The sequence below is a fragment of the Tachypleus tridentatus genome, chromosome 1 (genome assembly GCF_004210375.1).
Source record: "Tachypleus tridentatus isolate NWPU-2018 chromosome 1, ASM421037v1, whole genome shotgun sequence".
In the NCBI taxonomy this organism is placed as follows: Eukaryota; Metazoa; Arthropoda; class Merostomata; order Xiphosura; family Limulidae; genus Tachypleus; species Tachypleus tridentatus.
In genome coordinates, this window is record NC_134825.1 from 132,385,426 (window position 1) to 132,413,425 (window position 28,000).

General features: G+C 33.9%; 1 protein-coding gene across 5 annotated transcripts; it reads left to right on the plus strand.

Moving 5' to 3' along the window:
• Positions 1-19: 19 nt before the first annotated feature.
• Positions 20-27,998, plus strand: LOC143224481 (DNA excision repair protein ERCC-8-like). 5 transcript variants are annotated; one of them, XM_076452758.1, is made up of 5 exons: positions 20-104; positions 3,679-3,886; positions 8,400-8,501; positions 14,027-14,232; positions 25,305-27,998. In XM_076452758.1, the coding sequence occupies exons 2-5, from the start codon at positions 3,708-3,710 to the stop codon at positions 26,030-26,032; spliced, it is 1,215 nt and encodes a 404-aa protein (XP_076308873.1). In that variant the 5' UTR covers positions 20-104; positions 3,679-3,707; the 3' UTR covers positions 26,033-27,998. The 5 variants fall into 5 exon arrangements, with proteins under 5 accessions (XP_076308873.1, XP_076308870.1, XP_076308871.1 ...); XM_076452755.1 differs by lacking the exon at positions 20-104 and adding an exon at positions 828-1,751; XM_076452756.1 differs by lacking the exon at positions 20-104 and adding an exon at positions 850-1,110.
• Positions 27,999-28,000: the final 2 nt, after the last annotated feature.

Below are 28,000 nucleotides of genomic sequence, written 5' to 3' on the forward strand. Positions count from 1 at the left end.
CACAAGAAATTAACAATGTTAGGTTTTGATATCCATGGTTGGCAGAGCACAGAAATTCTATTGTGTAACTTTGTGCTTAACTACAAACAAGCAAAGAAAATAGAGTCTGTATTTGTTTAAGGTTCTGTAAGATACTACTTCTAGGTTTTAGAATTACTGGCGTATTTTATTCTATATAAAATGACATGAGATCTAGTGCCCACAAAAATGATTAGTCCCTGGCCTGGGCCCACAAAGCATTAAATCCACCACTGTTTAACATTACCCTAAAAGTTTTGGACAAAATTTTCTAATGAATTGAAGGAAAGTTGAAGTTCTTTGTTTTTTCATTAAATAGTCGTGAAATTCATAACATTACTGCGTAAAATGTATTTGATGATGAGCACATTTTAAAACTACTTCCACATTCAGACATTTGCAATCCTAAATTTCTCATCACACTCAAACTAAGCTTTTGGAAATATTTGGTAGCAGAAAACTATGTGCTGTAGAAATATGCAAGACAAGTAGTTTGATGTCTTTATCATAAAAACGACACTATTTCAGTAAGACCATTTGTGTGGTAACACTACATATAAAGACAAATAGCCCAAGAACTGGCTATGGGTGGTGATGACTGACTAGCTGCCTTTCCTCTAGTTTACACTGTTAAATTAGGGACGGCTAGCGCAGATAGCTCTCGTGTAGCTTTGCGGGAAGCTCAAACAAACACTTCAAATAATTTTATATTATTGTTTAATTGCTATTTGTTTTTATTGAAATAAAACTTTGTTAAAAGGCTTTGTACTTAAAACTTTCGATTTTTTTGGAATGTTTGTTTTTTTTAGAATTTCGTGCAAAGCTACGTTAGGGCTATCTGCGCCAGCTGTCCCTAATTTAGAAGTGTAAGACTAGAGGAAAGGCAGCTAGTCATCACCACCCACCGCCAACTCTTGGGCTACTCTTTTACCAAAGTATAGTGAGATTGACGTTATAACGCCCCCACGGCTAAAAGGTCGAACTAGTTTGGTGCGACGAGGGATTCGAATGCTTGACCCTAAGATTACGAGTCGAACGCCTTAACTCACCTGGCCATGCTGGGCCCTTTTTGGAATGTGTACTTATATATATGTAAGTTCTCCGGTGGGGCAGTATTAATTTGTACTGACTTACAATGCTAAAATCCGGGTTTCGATTCCCAGTGGAGATCACAGCGGACAGCCTAATGTGGCTTCACTCAGAAACATCCTAACTAAAACCATACTTATAAATTCGCAAGAAACCAAAGTTTGAAGTTTTTTCCAAGAACCTATTGCAAGAGGCGTCTCCAGTATATTGATATCGATAATAATAGCAACAGTGTTTTTGTAATAAAACTTTTAATAGTAGTACGTATTAGCAATAATAAATATTTATTCGAGCGATAGTCTATACTTATTCCGTGATGTATATTTAACATGTAACACAGTTACACGAATGAGGAAGAAATATAAATGGTGTTAAGAAATGAATAGAATGATAAAAATTGGTAAAACGTACGGAAAAAAGGTTAGTTCTGTAAGTTATAAAAACTATGAAGATATTCCAGAACATTTTAGTTTGAAACATTTGTTACAAGTTTATACAATAGTTGTAAATGTAAAGGTAGGCATGAAAGCCTACAAACCTTTATAGGCCTACGTTATTTATGACAGTATAACGATACTGAGACTATCGAGTTTACGTATTGAAATTGAATGTAGGTTAACAGGAAAGTGAAAATGTTTTATTTGGTAATTATATTCACATTGAATTTCTGAAGATAATATTTTATTCAAATATATTTGAAATTATTAATTATCGATATACTGTTATGTTTTAAATTTTAGAGTCAATATAATGTAGACTTTCGCAGTAATGTTGATAAAAAGCAGTTATGATGTGAACATCTTTTGTTGACAAAGGATGATTGTAATCAATTACACTTGTCCTATGACAAAATGTGGAAAAGATAATGTGGTTGAAATAATACTATAGACAATTTTTACTTAAAAACTAAGAAACTAAATACGTAATGCAGTGTTTAAACACAATAACTGAATAAGCCTAATATTATTGTCTTATGACAAACAATTGAAAAAAGTCTGTTTCCTCAAGTGGCATTTAAATTGAAATAACTCAAACATTGAATAATATTGGTTGATTATGGTGCATATGATAAGGACTTAAACTCAAAAACCCTAAATTACCCTAAGTCGCTTTAATCACAAAACATATGATCTATAACTTTCATCACTTCAGAATATTTACACTAGGAGTTTAACCTTTTAAAAAGGCCTTTATAGTGGTAATAACTTGTTTGTTATGTGGTAACATGGCATTCATCCTTTGTAGAAAATTTACGTATGGCTTTGGATAGAGACGAGCAATAAACTTTGCAAGTATAATTGATTACCTACACATATTGTTTGTGTCAAATAGCAGCAAGTAATATAATCATTTAAGTACAATTACAGTTAAATCAATTAATGTAATTGCAATGATAGAGTAATTAAACTAATTCTAATTATTGCCATTATGATTTGTTATTCAAGGTTAATCAGTTTGTGCCATAACAAAAAATAATCAAATAATTAAATTAATTTTTCTGGTTCTTACTATTTTTGATTATTTTAATTATACATGTCTTATACACACTAATTTATTGTTTAAATGTAATAAGAGTAATGATCCCAACAAATTATTTATTATCAAACTCCACTAATTGTCCAGTTCTAGTCTTAGAAGTAATTCATGGTTTTGTTGATGTATATATACGTTTCTAAGGAATTAAAAAACGTGTTTCACTATGGTTTACTTTTTGGGTTATATATTTAACACATTAAACTAGATTAAATATACCATTATTTTTTCATCTTTTAAAAGTGACATCCTCGCATGTTGTTAAGCCGTTTTGGTTGCATTTATTTTTTTAGCCAATATTTACAATGCTGATGACTGTGTAGATGTTTTGGTCATTGAACCAGAACTGAAACTTATTGACTGTTATACACAGTACATTTTACTATATGAATTCTATGATAATAGTAAACTTTACTATATTTGTAATCTTCCCTTTTCACTAATATCTTTATCATTCCTAAATGAGATTACTAAACATGTAACAACTTATTAACACATTGGTTCCCATGTGATCCACCAGTGGGTTGTGATAGTTTTCCAGTAAGACCCACATGTCTCGCCTGTGAGTCATACCCTTATTTTCTTTATAAAGGGCCACTTATTGGCTAGAATGCAACAGCTACATATACACTCTTCCTGAAAAAAGTAATTGTAAAATGAGTAGTGGGGTCTTGGAAATTATCAACAAAATTGGCTTAGGAGGCAATGTATTAAGGATGTATGATTGAAATCAGTTTCTTTACTATGAAATTATCAGTCTAACCAAATTGTGTCTCATTTGCTGAGAGAGTGGTATATTTGCTAAATGTATGTTGTAGAAATTGTTAGTTGCTTATATAATTATTTTAAGAATTAAAAACTTCATAATTTAGCAATGCTTATAAATTAGAATTGAAGTATATTTTGCAACCAGAAATACTTAATACATATTCTATGAGAAGATTGTATGTATGTTTTAGAAATAAACCAATAAGTATTTGATATATTGAAATGAATAAAGGATGTTAAATGAATAACATCATGTAAATATTTTTGTAGGGAAGTTGTAATACAAAGTATAATTGAGCATGGCTATGTTAAGCTTTCTTCATCAAGTGTGGAATGGTTCAGTAAAACCAACTGCCTTGATCCAAGCTGAAACTACACGCCGACTATTGTCCTTGGAACTGAGCAAACTTCGGGATGTTGAACAGGCCCACACATCAAGTATAAACTCCATAGACATTGAAAATATTGAAAACAGATAGTAAGTTTTGCCAGTTGTCAGTTATAAAATCAGAAGTGTTTGCTAAGTAAAGAAAAATTAATATTATATACTTCTGATACAATATTTTATCTCAGTTTGTACTTCCCTTATATTGTCCACTTTTCACTCCTACCTACCTTCACATGTTTAACATGTGATTCAGCTGCACAATAGCTTGCCAAAAAGTGTGAGATAACCAACGCTTTACCAATAGGAGTGCAACAAACCCTTCTAGCACAGTTGACTACTTCTTTGGAGGAGAACCCAATTTTTACTTCTCAATTTGGCATGACAGTGGTTGGACTTCTTGCTTGTTTTTGTTTGGTTTCTTTGTGATTAATTTATTTTATTTTTTTTAATTCATTATTGCTTCATCAATTTTTTTCTGGTTTAGTAATGGATTCATATTAATTTCATTTCTTTCTTTGATGTGTATTTACCACCATTCACCATTAATGGCTAAAGAACTTTTGGTCTTAGTCTGCTAAGAGATGACTTTCTTCATGAAGGCCAATAGGTCTACTAATATTCTCAATCCTAGAAGATTTGAAACAGGATGATCAGGATATGTTCTATTTTGTCTTTTTCTTCCATGTCTTATGACCCATTCCCTTCTCTTTTAATGAAAGTGTCTAATGCTGAATATTTTGTATTCCCTTCTTCTCCTCACATCATGGTGCAAGCTGAGCATTTTGTCAATCAGTTTTGTTCAAAGTTTAGCATGCTCCGTTCTAAAATGTATAATACATTTTAGCATACCACCTTTCCACAAAACCCTTTCTTGACAATTAACAGTTGGATTTGCTCTTCCCACTTTGGTGATAAGACCCTGTTACCTCTGTTTACTTTTTAGCCACAGTTCTCACACCTTCAATTAACCCTGACCACTCTCTTATGTTACATATCTTCCATTCACCTTTTGTTTGAGGCTTTCTATAGTTCTCCTAAAGATTTTTAACAGATGCCCGTACTTTCTTTCTCTTCACGTTGCTGTGTTTATCTTCCTCTCTCCTTTACCTCCACGCATGACTCCTTTGTTGTTGAGATGCCTTAAATATGACACCATTAACTTGTGAATTTGACCTGCTTCTTTGCATTTCTGTAACAAATAATTCTTGGTGGTTTTCCTGATTTATTGGATTTCAGGATAGAATCTACATATTTACATAAATCCCTCTCCAGCTCCTTTACCTGTATCTAACTCTTCTTTTTCCTCACCCTATCTATTCCCTCCTTATGGATTGCTTCATAATGGTGTACTATTTGTCACAAACAACCAACACACTACCAATGGTACCAAAGACTATATTGTGATGTCAGGTTCCACTGGGGTCAGGCTGCTTCATTTCATATTTGGGATACATTTACCAAAAACCCTTAGATTCTTTAGGTAATATCAGACAGTTTCTCTATTTGCTTCCTCTCCTCTTCTTTTATATTGCCTTTTCCTATTATTTTCCTTCCCATCAAGATCTGGTGTGCAACCAGTGTCTTTCTGCTGTGATTCAGGAACTTCTCCTCAAAGGTGCTTTAGAACTGGTAGTTCCTGCTGTACCAGATTTTCATATTTATACCAAAAAAGACCGATGATTATCATCCTAGTATCAACCTCCCCAGTGTAAACTGTTATATGGAGATAATGTGGTTTGCCATGAAGCCTTATCCATGCCTTCATTGGACATTTACTTCTGATCTTTGAATAATGAAAATCATCTTGTATGATAGTTAACTTGACATGTCCATTGCCTCCATCATCCCATACATATCTTTGCTTTGTCCACCAGGCTCAGCCTTCTGTGTTTTTTGTTGGATTGTCAAGGCATTTGCATGCTTTATTCCATTCACATAGGCTACATTTCCACCATTAGATAGGTGACTGGCTCCTTCTAACTCTATTGGTTTCAACTTCTTCCACCCACACATAGTTTCTCATCAAGGAATCTGCTCAGGTGAGATGAGTGTTCAAGATGGATTAATCATTTCTCACTCCAACACAATACCTTGTTCATCTAGAGGTGTTCTTCAATTCCCATCAAAGTTCAGCCCAACCTTCTTCTCAATGACTGTTTGGTGGAGCTTTGGATTCAGAAGGCACAGTCGTTACTTCTTTACTCTGTGTGAGAGGTTATTTCTCTCAGGTGTTGCAGTCCCTGCAGACTTCCCAATGCACTTTTCCCCTTTTCTTTTAGTGGAATATTGGAGTACTTACTATTTCCCTGTTTCAAGATTCTGGGGTGGCTAACCATGAAGGAAACCTCTTAGATGGGTTCTACAAAGGTGGCGATATCTATACAGTTCAGAGTAAGGCAGTGGTATTTCACTGGCATAGAGGAAGATACAAGATCCTCCAGATGTGTGATTTTCCTGGAGTTGATATGCCCAACTTCATAAATTTCTCTGATTGAGTTTCCTCTTCCTACCCTTGCATAGATGACATTATCCAGTGAGTGAGGTTTCAGAGATTGAGTGAACCAATCACATAAGTCTCACATAGGTTTTTGGGTTGTCCATCTTCACCTCTTAATTGCTCTTCTGTGTAGCAACTCGCATGAGAGCTTTTTGTCATGTTTTTGCTTCTGTCCTAGACTTTCCCTCATTATGAGGTTATTGATGACCTGGGTTGTTTCAGGCTTGTTATGGTTGGAGGAGTTGATTGTATGCAGTGGACTTGCTTCAAATTTCAGATGACACGTTTCTGGATCCCTGGCATTAGGCCGCCCTGTGTGTTCATGGAGTCTTCTGATAGGTCTTCTTTGAACTCTAGGACTTGAGGAGAAGACAGTATATGTCCTCATTCTACCCTTGTTAGGATGTTAGTACCCATTGAGTGAAGTTTTGGATGCAGTTGACCTATCAGGTGTGGTTCATTGCTCACTAGCCACTCTACACCTTGAGGCACACCATCTCTTACTCCCCTTCCATTGTGAGATTGAGTGATTCTACTTCTTTTATATTTCTTTGTTTCACCATCCTCTTCCATGCAGAACTGCTCTTTTGTTCTGCCATATCTAATCGTCCTGATGTGAGTAAAGTAAAATCCCTGTCCTTCTGGTTTTGAAATGGAGTTAATTTCTCACTTATGGTCCAACACACCCTAGCCAGTCTACTCCATGAGCATTTTGATTTCTTGGATGTGCCTCTTTTCTGTCCTTGGTTATGATACATTTTTCATTCACAGGTGAAGTCTATACCTATTTCATGTGTGGTGTGGTTTCCTACAAGTGTTTCCTCTACATAGAGATGGCACACTCAATGGATGCTGTTCAGATAGCTTAAGAAGGGGTGTTCATCTGGATAACTTTACACCTATCCCTCCATCTGACCAGTATAGGATTCTATTAGTGGTAAAATATCATGTCAGAAGTTAGTATTTCTTGCACTTAAAATATATTTCTGATAAATACCTCTTACCATACTTCCTCCCTGTTTCTGGTGTGTTTTTCATGCCTAATCTCAAATTGAAGATTAGGCCCTTTTGCACAAAGGGAGTTAGCTGTGATAGGAGAGTGTGTCCTGCTCTTATTGGTGGATAGTTGTTGCATGCTTCCTTGCATATTACTGTGCAGCTGAAATAAATGGAGGAAGGTAGGAGTATCAAGACTATTGACAAGTGTAAAGTGTACAATACAGAGGGCAGTAGAAATTGAGGAAAGCCATTGTGTGAGAGAAGGTAGGTATCTATCAGAATTATGTTTTCAGTGTAGGAAAATATTAACTTTATTTGTATCTAATCACTTTTGTGTTTTCAGTTGGTCCATGAAAATATTCATAATCATTTTGATAATTTTTGTAGTTGCTGTAGTTTATTACATAATGGGTTGGTGGGTGATTTATATTCTAATGACAGTCTAGGTGTGTATTTTTTAAAAATTTGATAAAAAAGTGTGTTGTTAATCTCTTCATTTCTACATAAGTATTTTATCTCTTAATTTCAATGTTTTTTATGGTAACTCTGTTGTTGCCATGTTTATAGATAAGTCTACCAGTGGTGATTTGTTTTTACATGCACAATAATAAAAAGAAAGACAATGATATTACAGTATATTAAATTTGAAGTTGGTAGATCTTGGGAAGTTTGAAATTAAATATTTTTTCTTCACAATAGTATGAACTCTAAATTAACATAGTAGTGCTTTAAAGAGAGGTGTATATGTGCTTATGTCAGTGAAAGAGTTGAAGAAAGTGTTTAGATTACATATTTGACCAAAGCATCTGTTTTTGTTTAAGTTATAACTTGTAGGAATTTGAAACTTCAAAAGAAATATTGATAATGTTACAAAGTTACTTTGTATCAAGACTTACACTAAAACAAACAAAAAAATTAGGTGCACATACATGTACTGATTGCAAGCTTTTCTTGTGTTTTACTCTTATCAAAGTTATCATGTTTGAAAACTTGGTCTTAGATGCATATGTGTATTTCATGTAATTATTTTGGAGTCAGTATTAAATAACATATTACAAGTTTTATTATACATATGTATATCATTATATATTTTTTTTTATTTATCAGCTTGTTGTCAGGTGGAGCAGATGGAACTATTTGTATACATGAATTGGATAATTACAGTGGAACACCCCAATATACATGCAAGGTTATTTGTAAAGTCAGTAGGTAAGTTTAGATTATATTTTGTTTTTTAATAATCATCTATTGGATTTTATTGTACATTAGTACTATCAGTGGTTATATTTTTTGGCTAACTAACTACAAAAAATCCTACAAAACTGCCATATTGTATTTTTTCTGGTAAACTTTTATGTTTATGTTTCTTCAATGCAGTTAAAAAACTGCGTTATTGTTAGACTTATTCAAGAATGATAAAAAGACTAATCTACTGGGGATTTTGTTTTTTAAAATAAAATCTTAAATCAACGTTTATGTGTAACACTAATTTAGTAATTTTTATATAATGGATTTCATACTGAAGAATAGATGTTTGCTTTTACTTTTCACAATATGTTGTGTTAAATTTATTAAAGTAATTATATTTGACTGCATTTCTCTATTCAATCATTTTGTAAATAATATTAAACTTTTGTAAAGGGTATAAAACTTTTTTTCATGTGTACACTGTATTTTTGCAGAAAATATAAAAGGGTTTGATGTTTGAATAATATTAGATTTATTCTGAAAATAATACAGAATAATTCTGACGTGTATAAAATACATGTGCATAGAGAATTTATTTCTTTGTCTTTGTGGATCTATTTCTTATGTACAATCACATCTTTAATGCTTCAAACACCAAACTCAAGATACAGGTATAACTTTGTGCAGAAGTAACATAGACTGTTGTGTTTTGGCCACTTGAGGTCAGAGTGACAACCATTTGGTCTGAAACTGAAAAGGCCTGATTTTTATTAGTACTACATAATCAAGAAGGCTATTATTTACCTTTCTTCTCTGTATGAGGACTTCTATTCATTTTATCTATGATCAGATATGTGTTAAAATAATATACAAACTTCATGAAGGATTGATTTGTGCTTCTGCTGAAATGCTTTCATAAATCTCCTTTGGTATCAGTTAACATTTGGGCATAAAAGATTATAGGTGAAAAATGTAAAAGGAAAATTAAATTTTAACTATAAATGAAAAAGTAAAGATACAAAATTAATCACATAAGAAAAACATATCTATTATAGTGGATTTCTGCAAAGAGTAGAAAAGTAGATACATATTTTAGCTTGTTATTTTTACTTATTTTATTGTACTGTATGTTGGTGATGGTAAATAAAATTAGTGATGTAGAAAATGGAAAATACAATATAAATATTTAATGTAAAAAAAAACTTTTTAAAATTCATTTATGAGGTTCTGGAGATTATATGAATGAAATATGAAAACTGTAAGATAAAACATAGTATTTTTATACTTCATATAAAAATTACCTTACAGGTGAACTATACTCAAAGTGCAAGTGCAAGTAATTACAGTAAATAACAAATTTTTATTAGAAATAGTAGAAAAATAAAATGTTTTAATTTTTTGAAACTACATATTTTTAGGAGCATTCTTGTTGCATTTTAGAATGATTTAATCTACTAGATTTATTTTTTGAAATGAAATATGATGAAAGCCACATTACCTGTAACATTATATTTGATTCTCCAGGTTGTAGGTAAGTAATCAAAAGTATAACAAAAGTAAAGCTTGCAAACACAAAATAAAATGTATAGTACTGTTAGTGTTGATCACAAAATTTCAAAGTACTTATGGTCAGAATTTATACTTCTTAGAAACTAGAAGAAACAAAATTAATAGTATTCTGTCCTTTCAGTACAGGCAACAAATTTCACAAGCAAACCACCTGAGAATTTCTTCTAATCTTTTTGCACCGACTTGCTCTGTTTATTCTACTTTTATCAGATGAAGAAGAAACATGTTAAATATAAAGAAATTGAATCACCATTTCTGTTTAGGTGTTATCATACTTTGACACTGTCAATATCAAATAAGCTTTTGTGGCACAATTCCTAGACTTTCTCTGTTTTAAAAACACAGTGGAAAGGATTTATCAACCTGTTGACAGTGTAATGGTTATAATGAAAGTTGTCTAAAGTATTATAAACTTTATGCTATGGCTCTGTAGAAAGTATGAGCCAAGAAATGAGCTTATTAAGTATTTTAATGTTGGTCCATAGGTAAACATTTCCTAGAGTCTGTTCAAATCACAGTTCTGAAAACAGTGGGATAGGATTTATCAACTTGTTTACACAGTACAGTAGTTGTAACAAGAATTGTCTAAAGTACTGTATAAACGTGAGAGAAAATGTGTATAATATGGCTGTGTACAAAGTTGTATCTATTCTAATAAACTTGGGTGGTTGAAATATAGTGATAATACAGGTGTGAAAATGTTTATGAACATTTTTTTTCTTATTTTTCCATGTTTACACAGTAACCAATACATGCAGCTTTGAATATTTTGTAAGGCACAGTGAAGTTTAGATTATCATACATTACGTGTGTATGTCTATATATATTATTACTACATACAAATAAATTCCAGTTATTTTTCTTGAAACAAAGAGTAAATAAAAAATATTCGGAAAATAATGGTCTCCACTACTTATGTTTTGAAATTCTTTTTTTGCACCTGTGAGTCATACTTGTTAACCTTGTCCAACTTCACATGTTGATGTACAAAAAATTTTTGAGACTTTATATATGCATTTTTGAATATTAGAAAATTATAAATGACTATACTGATCCCACAAGAATCTGCAGTAATTTACTAGGTTTCCAAACTATGCTGTATTTGAGTCTAGAAATATCTTATTTATGTGTGAAAAATAGGATTGACCATAATACCTCAAACTCCCCAACAATACAAGAGCTTTTCTCTCATAAATAATTTAGAAAGGCCAACAGAATTACATAAACAAAATGTAAAACCTTCAATTGGCTATAAACTTGTAGGTATAATAAATTATTAAAGAGGTATAGATAAACAAGTCTACTAAAATAATGAAGTTTTGGGTAGAGACAATATGGTGGATTTAATAAATTTTATGATATCACAGCAAACTGAAAAGGTGGAAGGTCTCATCTTATATTGTAGTTTGCCAGTATTGGAAATTTTTTAGTTTATAATTGGTATGAAACTATAGATGTCATTGTGAGCATCATGAAATGCAGTCTAACTAAACCCAGAAAATTACATACAATATGATACGGAAAAATCAATATTTAATATTTTTTCATTGCTACTTTCATTATTAAGAATTAACTAATGAATAATACTAAAATCTGAATTATAATCTACAATTTTATGAAATATACATATTGACATACATTCATAAAATAGAAGTTCAATAATATTTTAAATACAAGTCTCCATGACCTGTTACCCCCTACCCATCTTGATGGGTTTAATAGAAAAAAATGTTTTCTATAAATTAGAGTGAAGTATTTTCAGACTATTAAATATTATAACCTACAAATGAACACACAAAAACAAGTTCTCCAAAACTGAATGTAGGTGAGCTAAAAAAGTTGTGAGTTACCTGTACATAACTGTTCACAGTCGTATTAACCCTTTTGATCCAGTTATCTTTTACTATGCATGACAAAGTTTTAGTGTCTTACATTCAAAATTTTTTGTTTATTTTATACCAGTTAATCCAGCATAAACCCTTAGCTAAAAATTTGTATTTTGATAATATCCAGATATTAAGTTCTTAATTATATAAGGAAATATTTTCAAAAATTCTAAACTTCTCCTAGGGTCATACAGTAATATTTTCTCTAGGCATCTTTTTGCTATTTTATCCACCAACTCTTCAAAATGTACAAAATTAAACATAAATTGCTACATATAGAATTGTTATTATTCAAACAAACAGTAATTTGTATAACCTTCAATTTTGCTTGGTTACAGAGTTATAAATCACATCCATACTGTCATACCTACCTGTTATGTCCCTTTTTTTATGCTTTGTTAGTAATTCTATTTTATGTTTAATTATGTAGTACCCATAACTAATAAAAAGGCAAGGTTTGTTTCTATCAAATGATGTATTATATTGTATTATATTAATAGATAAGGGTCAGTTTCACTTGTAATACAACTTTGGTTCCAAAAGGAATCACAATGGCTAGCATAAATGAATTTGTAATGACTCTTATTGCATGGTCAGAAAGCCAGAAAAATTGTGAGATTTCAGGGGAATTGTCAACTTTGGCATGTTGTTAGTCTATATTCTTTGGTGCATTATTTAACTAAATAAAATTTATTTAATGCACTGCTATAATTAATTTCTAATATGTAGGCTTAAAAATCTTCAACAGTTGACAGCAAGAAAAAACATTTTGCTTAACTAATTTATTTCTTGTTTTTCATGTTTATTCTTTATTTATTATTATAAAAGTAACTAAAAAATGTAAAAATAGGGATCTTTTTAGATTAGTTAAGACTAGATTAGGTAAAATAAATAATAATTATAAAAATGGTTCAGGAGGCACACACACGAGCAGCATGTAGGTAATGTATTAATGTATTTTGATAGCGTAGATTGAGCTATGTGTGCCTCAGGTGATTTACAGTGTATTGTGGTGCAGATAGTAGTTAGAGGTAGGTAATGACATGTAAATAGTTAAAATGTATTCAGTATACCTGGGACTGGAAAGACAAACTTCAAGTAGCTGGGTATGTCTCAGCTTTCTCAGTTATACTTGAATAATTTTAATAGGGGGAGAACTACAGAAATTTTGAGGTAGGATATGTATTTTTCATTTGCAAGATCTCTTCAATTTTTATTCATGACATTGTCATATTTTTAGAAAAGGGTGGCAGTTTGGAATAACTTGTAATGGAATGATTAGGATTATTCCATTATTATTAGTTTGGCAGTTTTATTTTATTTCTACTTTTGACATTAAAATGACTTTTAAGGGTAACATCTGGATTTTAGATTTTGTTTGAAAGACAGGATACCCCCAGTGCTTTTGGTTGCAATCACCACAGACAGTTTCTGTTATGACTGACAAATAAAATAAATATTTTTAAGTCTTATTTTATTAACATATTAAGTTCATTATTGTTTTATAGTGCTGATTTTATTGTCTGTTAACCTGTAATGTACTGAATATGATAACAGATTAGAAGCTGTTACTTTCATTACATGTTTGTTTCTATATATATATATATATATATATATATATGCATTTTGTAAATTTTCTAATCCATTAAATGTTGCTAACTTGTTTTCTAATGGCATTGAGCAGTTTTAGCTCATTAATTAATAATGATTTTTCTCTGTGTTATTAAAGATATTAATTTACATGTGGGTAGGTAAAAGCATGATAATTTATTTTTAATATACAGTAAGATATTCTTTATCATGTTATATACAGTAATGTGGTACTATAAATTTTCATTGGTAATTTAGGTCTGTATCAATGATTACTGTAATTTTGAAGATAATATTTTTAGTGCTCAGTATATATTATAAAAAAAAATTACTGCCCTGTTGCTTGATAGTTTTCTTTAGCTAAGAAACATCTTAAGCAGAGAAATTAGATACAGATTATATTTTAAAAGGAGTGTGAATACATACAAGTAAATTTATATGATATGATATTCAGTTGAAGGAAAATCAAATTTGATATTTCTTTCCTTATTTTTGTTATAGAAGATCAAGACATGCACACAAGTTTAGTGTAGAGAGTGTTCAGTGGTACCCTTTTGATACAGGATTGTTCATATCAGGAAGTATGGACTGCCAACTAAAAGTATGGGACACAAATACACTCAAGCCTGCTGAGGTTTTTAACATGCCAGGAAAAGTTTATTCTCATTCTTTATCATCTGTTGCTACCCACCATTCACTAATAGCTGGTAATATATTGTGTTAATGGTCGTTATTACATTTGTTGTTTTTTAATTGCAGTTGTTAATTTTATTTCTCCTTGAAAATAACTTTGAAAAGTGTATATATTGTTATTTTGTACTGTTTTGAGCATTTATTTTTTGCAGCAGTGACTTGGCCTTTTTTAAGAATCTCACTAAGTTAGAAGTGTATTAGGACAATTTATGTTGTTTCAGCTATAGCCAAGTAATAAAAATACTTGTTTAGCAAACTCTTCCTTTTTTTTGCTGCTGCTTTACCCAGTTTTTGTTTGGTAATTTGTTTCCTTTGTGAATTACTATTTTTCAATATTACAAAGAAACTTGGAGGACTTTTGAATAAAAAAAAATGGGATGAACACAGCTGATTCATTTTGCCTTTTTTCTTAAATTCCATATCATTTTGATGAAAATATAAAGACTTCTGTTCGACATGGACCCTTTGAAAACAAGCAACAATCATGAAAAAAAGGTGCAAACTTGTATCTCAGAACAGCTGGTATATGTATTAACACTTTTATTGATAAGCAGAGAACAATGTTTCAATTTTCCTAGGTCATCTGCAGGTTAACAGAGAGAGTTTGCAAATATCCACATTAAACACAGTAAACTCCTTTTACATTCAAAGGTGACTGGGGATATACCTATTGAGGTTATGTTTCATGCTACTTTGAATTCATCCCAAGGAGTTATTGTTGAGAGGGATTTGAAGAACGTCCCTGAGTCAGAGATTCTCACTGGTTTTTTCTAGTGAAGGAGTTTCTACAGTGAAACGTCTCTCCACTCGCAAAGATGGAATTACAGTGCTGACCAATATCCTCATTCTGACATTTACATCACCACATTCATGTGCCACCATGAAGGCAGGTTATCTTAATTGCAGGGTACAGCCATACATTCCAAACCCTCTCTGATGTTTCCCTTATTATTCCCTTTGGAGTAAACAGATTTTTTTTTTTGAGTGTTATTCCAGGTGCTGTGTCCTTTTTGTGAATTGAATTTTCAATCTTGATGCATTCTACTCTGGAATAACCTCTCAATCTTCCTAAATTTTTGTAGCTCTACATTTGTAGAGTACCCTTTCACGTGAAGTTTTTAAATCTTTTCTCATTTCCCACTTAGTCAGTTCTTTTATTTTTGGGGCCTGATCCATCATCCCTTTGCTCTGACTATTGTCCAGTTCAGACAGGTATACATTAGTTTTTTTTCTGTTAGTCTTCTTCCTCAAACTTTTGGGCATACATATCTCTCCAGTTCAGGCCTTTCTTATTTATCTTTTCTGGATGGTATTGTTTTAATTTTTCTTAACTGTTTCAGCTTGATTTGTTTCTCTTGTTCAGGATCAACTTTATTTCAGTGGCTCATATGATGTTTCTTTTGACTTGTTTCATTTATAACCATCTTCCATGTATCTTCTCAGTGGAATCTGGATAACATTCCTGGTCCAGTATATGTTGTGGGTTGCTTCATTGTTTTTAAAGCTTTTTATCTGTGAAATCCAGTTTCCACATTTTCTCCCATTGCTGCACTTCTTTGTGAGTTTTCACCCTTCCTCTCTTACATATTTGGTTAAGATTGTGATTTGTGTTTTTTCTCTCTCTTGTCTCCTTCTTCCACTTTCATTTCCTGGTGTCTTCACTTCTATCATGCGTCTTTTTCCTGGCATGTCTACCCTTCTATTATTTGGAGGTATTTTGTCTCTTGAGCACTAGAACTACATCTCGTATGTTCATTTCTCATTCTCTACTTTGAGTAGCTGTTTCTTTCTTATAGGGTTAGCATCATCTACCCATTGCCATCCTTCACATTTTCATGAATCTGTTACTGAATCTGAATTCATCACGAGGAGCTATTGTTGAGAGGAATTTGAAGAACATCCCTGAGTCAGAGATTCTCGCTGGTTTCTCCACTCAAGGAGTTTCTGCAGTGAGGCGTCTCTCCACTTGCAAAGATGGAATTACGATGCTGACCAGTATCCTCATTCTGACATTTACATCATGATATCCACCTGCCACCATGAAGACAGGTTATCTTAATTGCAGGATATGGCCATACATTCCAAAACCTCTCTGATGTTTCCAATGTCAGTGGTTTGGTCACTCAAAGACATTATGTCCTGATTCCTTGATGGTGTGCTCTTTATGTTGGCAAGGACCATGATGCCTGTGAGGGTGAAACAGGCCCTTATTGCATCAGTTGTGATGGCTGTCACCTGTCCTACTTTCATTCTTGCCCTAAATTGTTGGAAGAAAAAGAGGTATGGCTTCTGAAAATGATTCATAGATATTCGTAGATATCCCGCACTCTCAAACAGCATCACTTTCCAGCAGGCCCATGCACATGCTCGGTTGGTAAGATGTCAAAGCCAGAATGAATCTTGGATTAAGTTCACAACCAGCATATCTTCTACTCCAGTTCTGAAGTCATATTGGACAAGATTCGAAAGGACAGTGGGTGGTATAATTCTGTCCCCATCTTGATCTTGCTCTCTGATGGCCAGGAAGTAGCTGATACTTGGAGCATCACCAATACTTTAGGTGAAAGCTTTTGCCAGGTATCTGGCAATTCTCTTTCATTTTCCACCCTCTTAGCCACCAAGACTCAAACAGAGCAATCACCTCATTTTATTCAAGCTGACGTTTTATTCTCTATGACTATAATTGTCCCTTCACACTGGCAGAACTACTTTACAGTACAAAATTCTGTGCCATCTATCTCATCCTCTTGCTGTTGTTCTGATTGTTTTTAATTGGATCTGACAGGAAAATGTGTTTCCTGATGCCTGGTGCCAGGCTGTTGTTCTACCTTTCACAAAGCCTGGGAAGGATCCCAAGATTCCTTCAAACTACCATCCAATTGCTTTGACAAGCTATCTTTGTAAGACCTTAGAGAGGATGGTTAATGCTCGTCTTGTTCAGTTCCTCGAATCAAACAGCCTTCTCTTGTTCACCCAGTGTGGGTTCTGATAACAGCATTCCACCATAGATCACCTGATTCGACTTGAAACATCAATCAGTGAAGCCTTTCTGAAATGACAACATCTTGTATCAGTATTCTTTGACATTGAGAAGACTTGTGATACAACATGGAGGTATTGCATTTTGCGAGAATTCCATATATATGGATTATGTGGCCGTTTGCCTATTTTTATTAATAAATATTTTTTAATGGACAGGAGATTCCAAGTTCGTGTGGATTCGACACTTTCCTATCCTTTTGTACAGGAACTTGGAGCCCCTCAGGGCTGTGTATGTTTTGAGTGTCACACTTTTCAGTAAAAAGATTAATGCCATCACTGAACAACTCCCTCTCACTTTTGCAAACAAGCTCTATATCGACAACCTTCACATCTCGTCATTTGTTGAACATGAGGTATATTGAGCAGCAGCTACAGACTGCCCTCAATTGTTTACTGAAGTGGACCACAGCAAACAGCTTTAACCTCTCTCTTCTTAAAACCGTTTGCATGCACTTTTCCTGCCAACGGGATATTCACCCTTATCCTGAATTCCGTATCGGTGAAGTTGTGCTGCCTGTGGTCCTTCAGACAAAGTTCCTGGGGCTTACCTTTGACTGTAAGGTGACCTTTATACCATACACCAAGCAGCTACAAATCAAATGTACAAGAGCACTGAACATCCTCTGTGTCCTCTCTTCCACCACTTCAGGAGTGGATCGATGTTCTGTGCTAAAGATATATTATGCTCTTATTCGATCAAAACTCAACTATGGATCACTGGTCTATGACTCTGCCAAAATCTTAGCCTTAAAGATGCTGGACCTCATTTACCATCAAGGACTTTGGTTCTGCACTGGGGCTTTCTGCACTTCTCCAGTTCAGAGTCTCATGAACCTTCTTTGCTCCTCTGCCATTTGCAACTGTCTTTACTATATGCTTTGAAACTTTGTTCCTTACCGAAGCATCCCACATGGGGTTGTGCTTTCCTTCCTGATGGGCCATACTTTTTTAGAACAGATGATCTGCTATTGCTTCTTTTGGCCTTTGTATCCAGGTACAGTTGGATGAATTGGGTCTGTCCTTGAGTAACATTGCTGTATCCACTGGTCAGTCTATCCCCCCATGGCTTCTTACAGTTCCCAAATGTGACCTATCTTAAAGTAATCTGAGAAAAGCAGACACTCCTGATTGGAAATATTGTCTGTTATTTGCTGAACATGTTTCAAACCATCCTTCCATTCCTATTTATACAGATGGCTCAAAATCAGGTGCCTGTGTGAGCTCTGCTATGGTTTGTTGTGGTTCTGTGGTTGCATGCAGAATCCCCTCTACAGCTTCTGTGTTCACTGCTGAACTGTTCACCATTTCTTTTGCCCTGGATCACAAAGAAGCTAAGCAGTACTCAGACTGCACTATTTATTCTGACTCACTCAGTTCTCTGCTGGCCTTGGAATTGCTTCACGTTAGTTCACACCATGTTTTCGCTGATGTTCAAAACTAACTGGACCATTTCTCTTTAACATCTACTTCTGTCCAGTTTTTCTGGATAGCAGGCCATGTTGGTATTTGTGGGAATGAGTTCACCGACACTGCAGCCAAATCAATCTACTCTGGCACTATCACTGTTGTGCCTGTTCCATACATGGACTATGGTCCTGTATTCAAGGCTCGGCTCCATGCCAGCTGGCAGTTGACTTGGAGTGAGTAGAGTGAAAACAAGCTTTTCCAAATAAAACCGTATATTGGATTTTGGCCACTTTGCTTCCATAAGGATTGGAAAGAGGAAGTTGTTCTAACTAGATTATGAATTGGTCACAGTTTTTTAACTCATTGTTTTCTGTTATCTGGAACTGATGCACCAATGTGTAGTCTGTGTAACACTCAGGGCACAATAATCCACATTTTACTTCCTTGCCGTCACTATGACTCTCAGCGACGGCACTATTTTAAACATGTTCTGTCTCAAAGTTTGTTCATAACTTTAGACAGTGTTATTGGTTATGGTGACCACCTTGGTAATGTTTCTGGTTTTTAAGAGGCCATTAATCTTTTTAATGCCATTTAAGTTTTTTAAGTTATACATTAGACCTTTTTAATGTGATTCCCTTTTAAGAATCACAGTCCATATAGTTCGATTTGAAATTAGAAAATGGCCAGTCCTCGAAACCAGGACTGGAAAGGCTAACTTCAGGTGACTGATGGTGGTTTTTGTACTTACCTGTTAGTCTTCCTGGCGAGTTATGATAATTACAGTTACGGTACAGAAAGTCCTTCACAATTTGTATTACTGTAGTTTTTCTCTTAACGTTGTAGACAAGATGTAAACATTGGTTTTATATTATTTATGTTTTTTTAAACTTGGTTTTGTTTTACCTTAATTTTCTTTAATGAATTTTACTAAATTTACTTTAATTTTAACTTTTTACAGGATGTTTGGTGCAGATAGCCAAGCTGCTTTGTGCCATAAAACACCAAATTAACCAACCAACCTACCAACCATCTCTGTTTCTAACATTTGTTTCAGCAAACCCCAAGATCCACTTCCTTTGATTTTGGGTACAGGCATTTCCTCAGGTACATCTTCTCTGACTCCAAGATGCAAAACAATCATTTGTTTACACCCTTAGTTGCTGGAATCCTCTTCTAACAGCAAAGACTGGCCCAAATCAATGTACTCTGGAACTGTCATCACAGCAAACAGTTTTAACTTCTCTCTGTCTAAAACTGTTTGCATTCACATTTGCTATCAATGGGATATTCAACTTGATCCTGAACTCCGTATTAGTGAAGTTGTGCTACCTGCAGTTACTGAGACAAAGTTCTAGGGGCTTATATTTGACCATAAGCTGACCTTTATACCACAAATTGATCCATGGAGGTTGATAAACCTCCCTTGAATAAAGAAAATAAAGAAAAAAGACGTCATAAAACAAAAGGCTCTCCATCCATATTGTCTACATATAAATAAAAATGGCCACCTTGATACAATGGAACTGTCAAGATTTATGTTCTAATCTTGATGACATCAAAGCACTGATTGCTTCCTACCATCCTGTATGTCTTTCCTTACAGGAAACATTTCTGAAACCTGCAAATACAGTCAATTTTCAGCAGCTTTTTTTGTACAGAAATGACAGGCTGTGCAACTGATGAGTGCATGGAGGGGTGGCACTGTTGGTTGAGCAGCATGTTCCCACCCTATCTTTGCCACTTGTCACATCCTTGGAGGCCATAGCCATCAGTGTTTCCTTGGGCCATACCATCATGTTTGTTCTCTCTACCTGTTGCCTGGATAGACCTATGATCAATCAGACCTTGATGCAGTCATTGAACAGTTGTCATCACTCTTTTTAATCCTGGGGACTTTAATGAATTTAATCCCTTCTGGGGAAGTGCTGATATTGATGAAAGGAGTTGCTCCATGGAGTGTATGCTCTCCGATCACAACCTTTCTCTTTTCTCTTTTCTTTTACTTATTTTCATGTACCTAATCAGTCCTTTACTGCTATTGATCTCTCATTTTGTTCCCCTTCACTATTCTTCCACTTTTCATGGAGGGTTGGCATTAACTTACAAGGCAATGATCATTTTCCTATAATTTTGAGAGAGACTGGCTGTGGTTGATGCCACCCGACCTACGTGCCCTGGTGGAAGCTGGATCAAGCCAACTGGCCCTCTTTCACAGCTCTCAAAGAACTTGATCCTGCCATTGTCTGTAAGCCATCAATAGACAACTGCATGGCAACAGTAACTAATGTATTTACAGGTAGTTGCTCAATGCATTCTTAAAACCTCTACACATTTTCCACAATATTTTTGTCTGTGGTGGAATCCTGCTTGCCACATGGCACAGAAGGCTCAAAAACAGGCCTGGGATACTTTTTGTAGATATCTCACACTCTTGAACCACATTGCTTTCCAGCAGGCCTGTGTAAATGCTTGGTAGGTAAAACATCAAAGCCAGAAGGAATATTGGATTAAGTTCACAACCAGCATATCTTCTATCACCAGTTCCAAATGCATATTGGACAAGATTTCAAATGTCAGTAGGTAGTATAATTCTTTCCCTCTCTTGATCTTGCTCTCTAATGGCCAGGAAGTAGCTGATACTTGGAGCATCGCCAATACTCCAGGTGAAAGCTTATGTCAGGTATCTAGCACTTCTGCTTCATCCTCCACATTCTTAGCCATCAAGACTCAGGCAGAGCAGTCACCTCTTTTTATTTGAGCTGATTGTTTCTATGACTATAATTACCTCTTCACATTGGTGGAACTCAAACTGGCTTTTCATTGGTCTGGCAGTACATCAGGCAGACCTGATGATGTACACTACAAAATGCTGCACCATCTATCTCCTTCTTCTCTTGTTATTCTTCTGATTGTTTTTAACCAGATCTGGCAGGAGAATGATTTTTCTGATGCCTTGTGCCGGGCTGTTGTCCTACCCTTCTCCAAGCCTGGGAAGGATCCCAAGATTCCTTCGAACTACCATCTGATTGCTTTGACGAACTGTCTCTGTAAGACCTTAGAGAGGATGGTTAATGCTTGTCTTGTTTGGTTTATTGAATCAAGAAACCTCTTCTTGCCCATCCAATGTTGGTTCTGACAACAGCACTCCACCATGGACCACCTGATTCAAAATGAAATGTCAATCAGAGAAGCCTTTCTCAAATGACAACATCTTGTATCAATATTCTTTGACATTGCAAAGGCTTGTGATACTACATAGAGGTATGGCATTTTGTGAGACCTCCATTTATACTGGTTACGTGGTCATTTGCCCATTTTTATTAAAATGTTTTTAACAGACAGTTTGTATGGTTTTGACACATTTCCGTTCTTTTTTACAGGAACTTGGAGTCCCTCAGTGCTGTGTTTTGAGTATCACACTTTTCAGTGTGAAGATTTTTGCCGTCACTGAACAACTCCCTCTTACTGCTGCAAATGAGCTCTATGTCAATGACTTTTACATCTCTTGTCAGTCATTGAACATGAGATGTATTGAGCAGCAGCTACAGACTGCCCTCAATCGTTTACTGAAGTGTGCCACAGCAAACAGTTTTAACTTTTCTCTCTTTAAAACTGTTTGCCTGCACATTTGCAATCAATGGGATATTCAACTTGATCCTGAACTCTGTATCGGTGAAGTTTTGCTACCTGTGGTCCTTGAGACAAGTTCTAGGGGCTTATATTTGACCATAAGCTGACCTTTTACCACACATCAAGCGGCTATGAGTCAAATGTACAAGAGCACTGAACATCCTCTGTGGGCTGTCTTCTACCACTTGGGAAGAGGATCAATGTTCTGTGTTAAAGATATATTGTGCTTTTATTTGATCAAAACTAGATTATGGATCACTGGTCTATGCTCTGCTAGGACCTTGGCCTTGAAGATGCTGGACTCCATTAATCATCATGGACTTCAGCTTTGCACCAGGTCTTTCTGCACTTCCACAGTCCAGAGCTTATACACGGAGTCTCATAAACCTCCTCTAGACCTCCTCCATTTGCCACTGTCTTTACTGTATGCTTCGAAACTTTAATCTTTACAACAGCATCCCACCTGTGGTTGTGTTTTCCTTCCTTGGTAGGCCATGCTTTCTCAGAACAGACAATCTGCCATTGACCTTCGTATCCAGGCGCAGTTGGATGAATTGGATCTATCCTTGGATAACGTTGCTGTATCCACTGGTCAGCCAATCCAATGATAGCTTATTACAATCCCCAGTTGTGACCTGTCTTTAAGTCATCTATGAAAAGTAGACACTCCTGATTGGAAATACTGTCTGCTATTTGCTGAACATCTTTCAAACCATACTTTCATTCCTATTTATATGGATAGCTCAAAAGCAGGTGGCTCTGCCATGATTTGTTGTGGTTGCACACAGAATCCCCTCTACAGTTTCTGTGTTCACTGCTGAACTGTATGGCATTTCTCCTTGCTCTGGATCACATAGAAACTAAGCAGTACTGAAATTGCACTATTTATACTGACTCACTTAGTTCTCTAGTGGCTCTGGTATTGCTTCACATTAGTTCTCACCCTGTTCTCACCGATATTCAAAACTGACTGGCCCATTTCTCTTCAACATCTACTTTTATCCAGTTTTTCAGGATACCAGGCCACTTTGGTATTTGTGGGAACAGGCTCGCCAACACCACAGCTAAATCCATCTGCTCTGGCACTATCATTATTGTACCTGTTCCTTACATGGACTATTGTCCTGTATTCAAGGCTCTGCTCCGTGCCAGCTGGCAGTTGACTTGGAGTGAGTAAAGTGAAAACAAGCTTTTCCAAATAAAACCGTATATTAGACTTTGGCCGTTTTGCTTCCATGAGAATTGGAGAAAGGAAGTTGTTTTAACGAGACTACACATTGGTCATAGTTTTTTAACTCATCGTTTTCTTTTATCTGGAACTGTTGCACTAGTATGTAGTCTGTGTAATACTCAGGTCACAGTAAACCACATTTTACTGTTTTGCTGTTGTTATGACTCTCAACAATGGCAACATTTTAAGCGTGTTTTGTCCCAAGGTTTAACATTATACAGTGTCATTGGCAGTGGTGACACTGTTCACCTTACAAATGTTTTTAGTTTTTTAAAGGCCATTAATCTTTTTAATCCTATTTAAGTTTTTAATTTATAAATTAGACTTTTTTTTTTAATGTGATTCCCTTTTAAGAATTGAAAATGGCTGTGATGTCAAATAACTTGAAACCAGAACTGAAAAGGCCAATTCAGGTGACTTACGCTGATGCTTGAACTACCCATTGGTCATCCTGGCAAGTTATAGTAATTAAAATTTTGTTAGAAGTCTTTTAAAACTTGTATAACTTTACTCTCTGAAAATGGCCGTAACCTCAAATAACTCAAAATCCAGGACTGGAAAGGCCAACTTTAGTTGAGTAATGCTGATTTTTGAACTTACCCATTAGTCATCTTTGCATGTTGTGATAAGTACAGTTATGCTACAGAAAGTTCTTTGCAAATTGTATTACTGTAGTTTTTCTCTTACTGCTGTAGACTGTATATAAACATTGGATTTAATGCTATTACTGTTTTTAATTCAAAAATTAAATTTCTATATTTTTTTTTATGAATTTTAATAATTTTACTTTAATAATAACTTTTTTACTGGATGTTTGGTGCAGATAGCCTAGTTGCTTTGTGCCATAAAACACTGAACCAACCAACCAACTTAGTTGATGTAATATTGGTTGTAACAAAGTAAGACTTGATGCTGAATAACTCAAAACACTTTTAAGAATGAGCTAACCTCATAAGAAAGGCAGTAAATTAAAATATTTTTCTTTTGGTTATGAATGATCCAGTAATAAATATCAGAAAAAATTATTCACATTTTTGTAAAAGGTGTGTGGTATGCGAGTTTCAGTGTATGGCATATAACTTGTTAAAGGAAGATCAGACACTATATATATTCATTTTAGTTGAAGAATCTTCTGTGTACTTATGTAAGTCCTCAATCTTTAAAACAACATCGGGGTGGAAAGAAGTTCTGAAATGGGCAGTTTGAAGTAAAGAAGTGTCACATGATACATAAAGTGAAGATTAATAAGTTATTTAAATATTTCTTTTTAAAATTAGGAAAATAAAATTTATCTAACATGAAAATGCTGGTTATGAACTATGTTTTGATGCCAAATTAATTGATATACATTGAGAATAAAGTAGTTTATTAAATTATGAATGTAATTCTTTAAAAAAGGAAAATAAAGTCATGACATGTACACTTTGACCTAACACTTTGATTCCATTTTACTTCTTTTGAGAATCATCTCATTTTTGTTGTTTTCAAGAAACAGTTAAAACAAACTCAAGAAAGTTATTTACCCAATATGTTACAATGTTTGAACACTATTTATAGATTTTTTTTTATTTGTATATTCTGAATCACTTTTCAAAAAATTCAAATATAAGATTGAAAGAAATACAATAGAAGCATATCAAGGCTGTTTTCATAAATATTGTTTGGTATAATATTTTAGGTTTTTATCATTAAGAAAATAATATGATGAGATATACAAATAGTTGGAGTTATTACTAATATATTCAAATTTCATTCTGTCCCTCCTTGTCTTAGTGGCCACATCTCATTCAAGAGTGACACTTGTAGACATGAGAACTGGAGGCTGCTCACATGAACTTCGTGGCCACAAAAGTAGTGTTTTGTCGATCCAGTGGTCACCTGTTGCTGAAACATTGCTGGCAACAGGAAGCAAAGATAATCATCTTCTTCTGTGGGACATCCGATCGGCAAAGGGACACTTGTATGCTTTCGACCAGCACAATGGAGAGGCTGTTGCTGCAGGCTGCAGTGGAAAGACTGCACATGATGGAACTGTGAGTGGATTAAGTTTTACTCAAGATGGCTTGTTTCTGGTGTCTTGTGGTACTGATGACCGAGTACGGCTTTGGGATGTTGCTTCAGGCCAAAATAGTCTAGTCAACTTTGGAAAGGTAGTGAATGACAGCTGTAAAACAGTGAAAATGGCTGTAACTCAAAGCTGTGATCCTCCACTTGTATTTGTACCATCAGAAGGGAGGGTCTTAGTGTACAGTTTAGTTACTGGAGAACATTTTGATACTTTAATAGGACATTTCAATCTTGTGAACTGCTGTGCACTACGCCAGCCTCACCATGAACTTTATAGTGGTGGCAGTGACAGAAACATTCTTATTTGGATACCTGATTGTGATCAGGAAATTTGTTATGAAGATTATATTAGGACTGGTGTGAAAAGTAAAGTAGCCATTTCCAAACATACAAACAATGTTCGAGTTGATAATTGGAGTAGTGATGAGGATTAAAAATAAAGGAAACAAAAAATCAAACTATAATTGGCATATTCTAACTTTAAATCTCTGTGTTGGAAGTCTAAATGTAAAGTAGTTTTAGAATTAGACAATAGAGAATGGCGAACCAAGTGCTTGGAATAAAGTATTGATTCTGATCACATTACTGATTGTTTTGTTTTTTGTTGTTGTTTTTTAAGTATTTTTGTATTATACCATGACAACATTGTATTTATAGATATTTTCACCCTAAATCATTTTGTTGTTAATGGTATTTAACCATTAGCTAAGTATCATATAACATCATTATGAAAACAAGGAAACCCGAACATTGGCTATTGACAGATTAACTTTTTAAAAATTCAAATAGGTACATGTTTAATCTATGTTTGAAATGAATACTTAAATACTTTGTAGCTGTTTGTAATCTTCAGTTTTTAGGATGCTTAACTTAAGCCAATGAATTAAATAACTTTCTCTTGAAAAAAGGTCCAGTGCTCTTAAAATATTATTGCCATTTTAAATTGTTTATATTAATTTAAGTTTATTTAGTAAATTGAATTGTTTATTGCTATTTAATACTATGCTTTTCATTCTTTGTAGTAAAACTCAACTACAGTTTCAGCTGGTTTAACTAAACTTCCTTTTTGATGTTGTTAAATAACGGACCATTTGGTTGTTACTGAAAGTATAATGCTGTAAAAAAGAAAGATGTTTATAGTAATAACCACACAATTTCCACTATCATAAACTGTTTGTGCACCATGTTTGATTTACTAGTGGTATTAAAGTGTGTGAAGTTATCTCCTTTTATAAACATGCATAAGTTATCTCTCTTTTAAATATGGTATTTGTAGAAATAATAATTGGTTGTTAAAATTAGGTGTCCCATAAAAATTAAGTATCTTTAACATATAAAGGTTTAGCCTTTAGACTTCTTATGCTGTTATTCTAATGTTTAGTTTCAACAAAATTTAAGTAACTATTTGTGTATGTGTACAAATTATTTTGCAGATTATAGTTAATATAGTAACTACATACTATAAAGAACACAACTAACAAAATTCTCTGCATCTAAAATATATTTGGCTGATTTTATTAGAACTTATTATATTACCAGTCATATGGAGATTTAGTATTTCTGAAGTGTGATATTTTAAAAACTTTACACTTATACACTGCAGCTTATAGATCCATATAATAAGTATATGTATAAAAGAATGATTTATTGTTTTTATTGTGCTACCTTTACTATTTAAAAATAAAACTTGATAGGATTTGGGTTAGAATTTTAGAGTATGATAATGACTTAAATGGAATGACTTTATAAATGTGTATTAGACTATACTCTTTATTTATTAAAACTTAAGTTGAAAACAAAATATAGTATTCTGTAGACAGTAAGTTATATGGACTATTTTGAATAAAAATTTATCTTCAAAAAAACATACATACTATTAACAGCAATTACATCTTAATATTTATCAAAACCTGAAACTTCTGTGACTGGTATTACAGTATGCAAGTTTTATAAAAGCAAATGTACATTCAGAGATGTTTGTAGTAGTTTCTTGTAAATGTTTTAATTTTGCATTTACAGGAAGGTTTATAAAAGTACAGATGTGATGTTACAATATTTGAAAATTTTATATAAAAAATAAAATTAAAGTTAGTGATTGTTTTATATACAAACTAAACTTATTTTACCCTGAAGTTAATAATTTGTTTGAACTTTAATTACTTTAAAATTATGTCTAAGGTTAAGTGATGTTGCTCAAAATCTGAATATGAAGGTGAGAGTGAAATTAAATTTTTTTGGGATTACATTTTGGAAACATCATTCCATTTAGTGATAGTATATTTTAACCCTCTCATGTTTAGCTTGTGTTTATACAGTTTACTACTGGTGGATTTCATGTGCTTAGCAATTTCATGTATGTACCTGTTACAACATTCTATGTGAAATAAATGGCTAAAGAAATT

Excerpts from the sequence above, each read along its gene's own strand:
- LOC143224481 (XM_076452758.1), top strand. The coding sequence starts at position 3,708 with ATGGCTATGTTAAGCTTTCTTCATCAAGTGTGGAATGGTTCAGTAAAA. Across the intron at positions 8,502-14,026 it reads GTTATTTGTAAAGTCAGTAG|AAGATCAAGACATGCACACA; the intron begins GTAAGTTTAGAT and ends TTTTTGTTATAG. Across the intron at positions 14,233-25,304 it reads CCACCATTCACTAATAGCTG|TGGCCACATCTCATTCAAGA; the intron begins GTAATATATTGT and ends TCCTTGTCTTAG.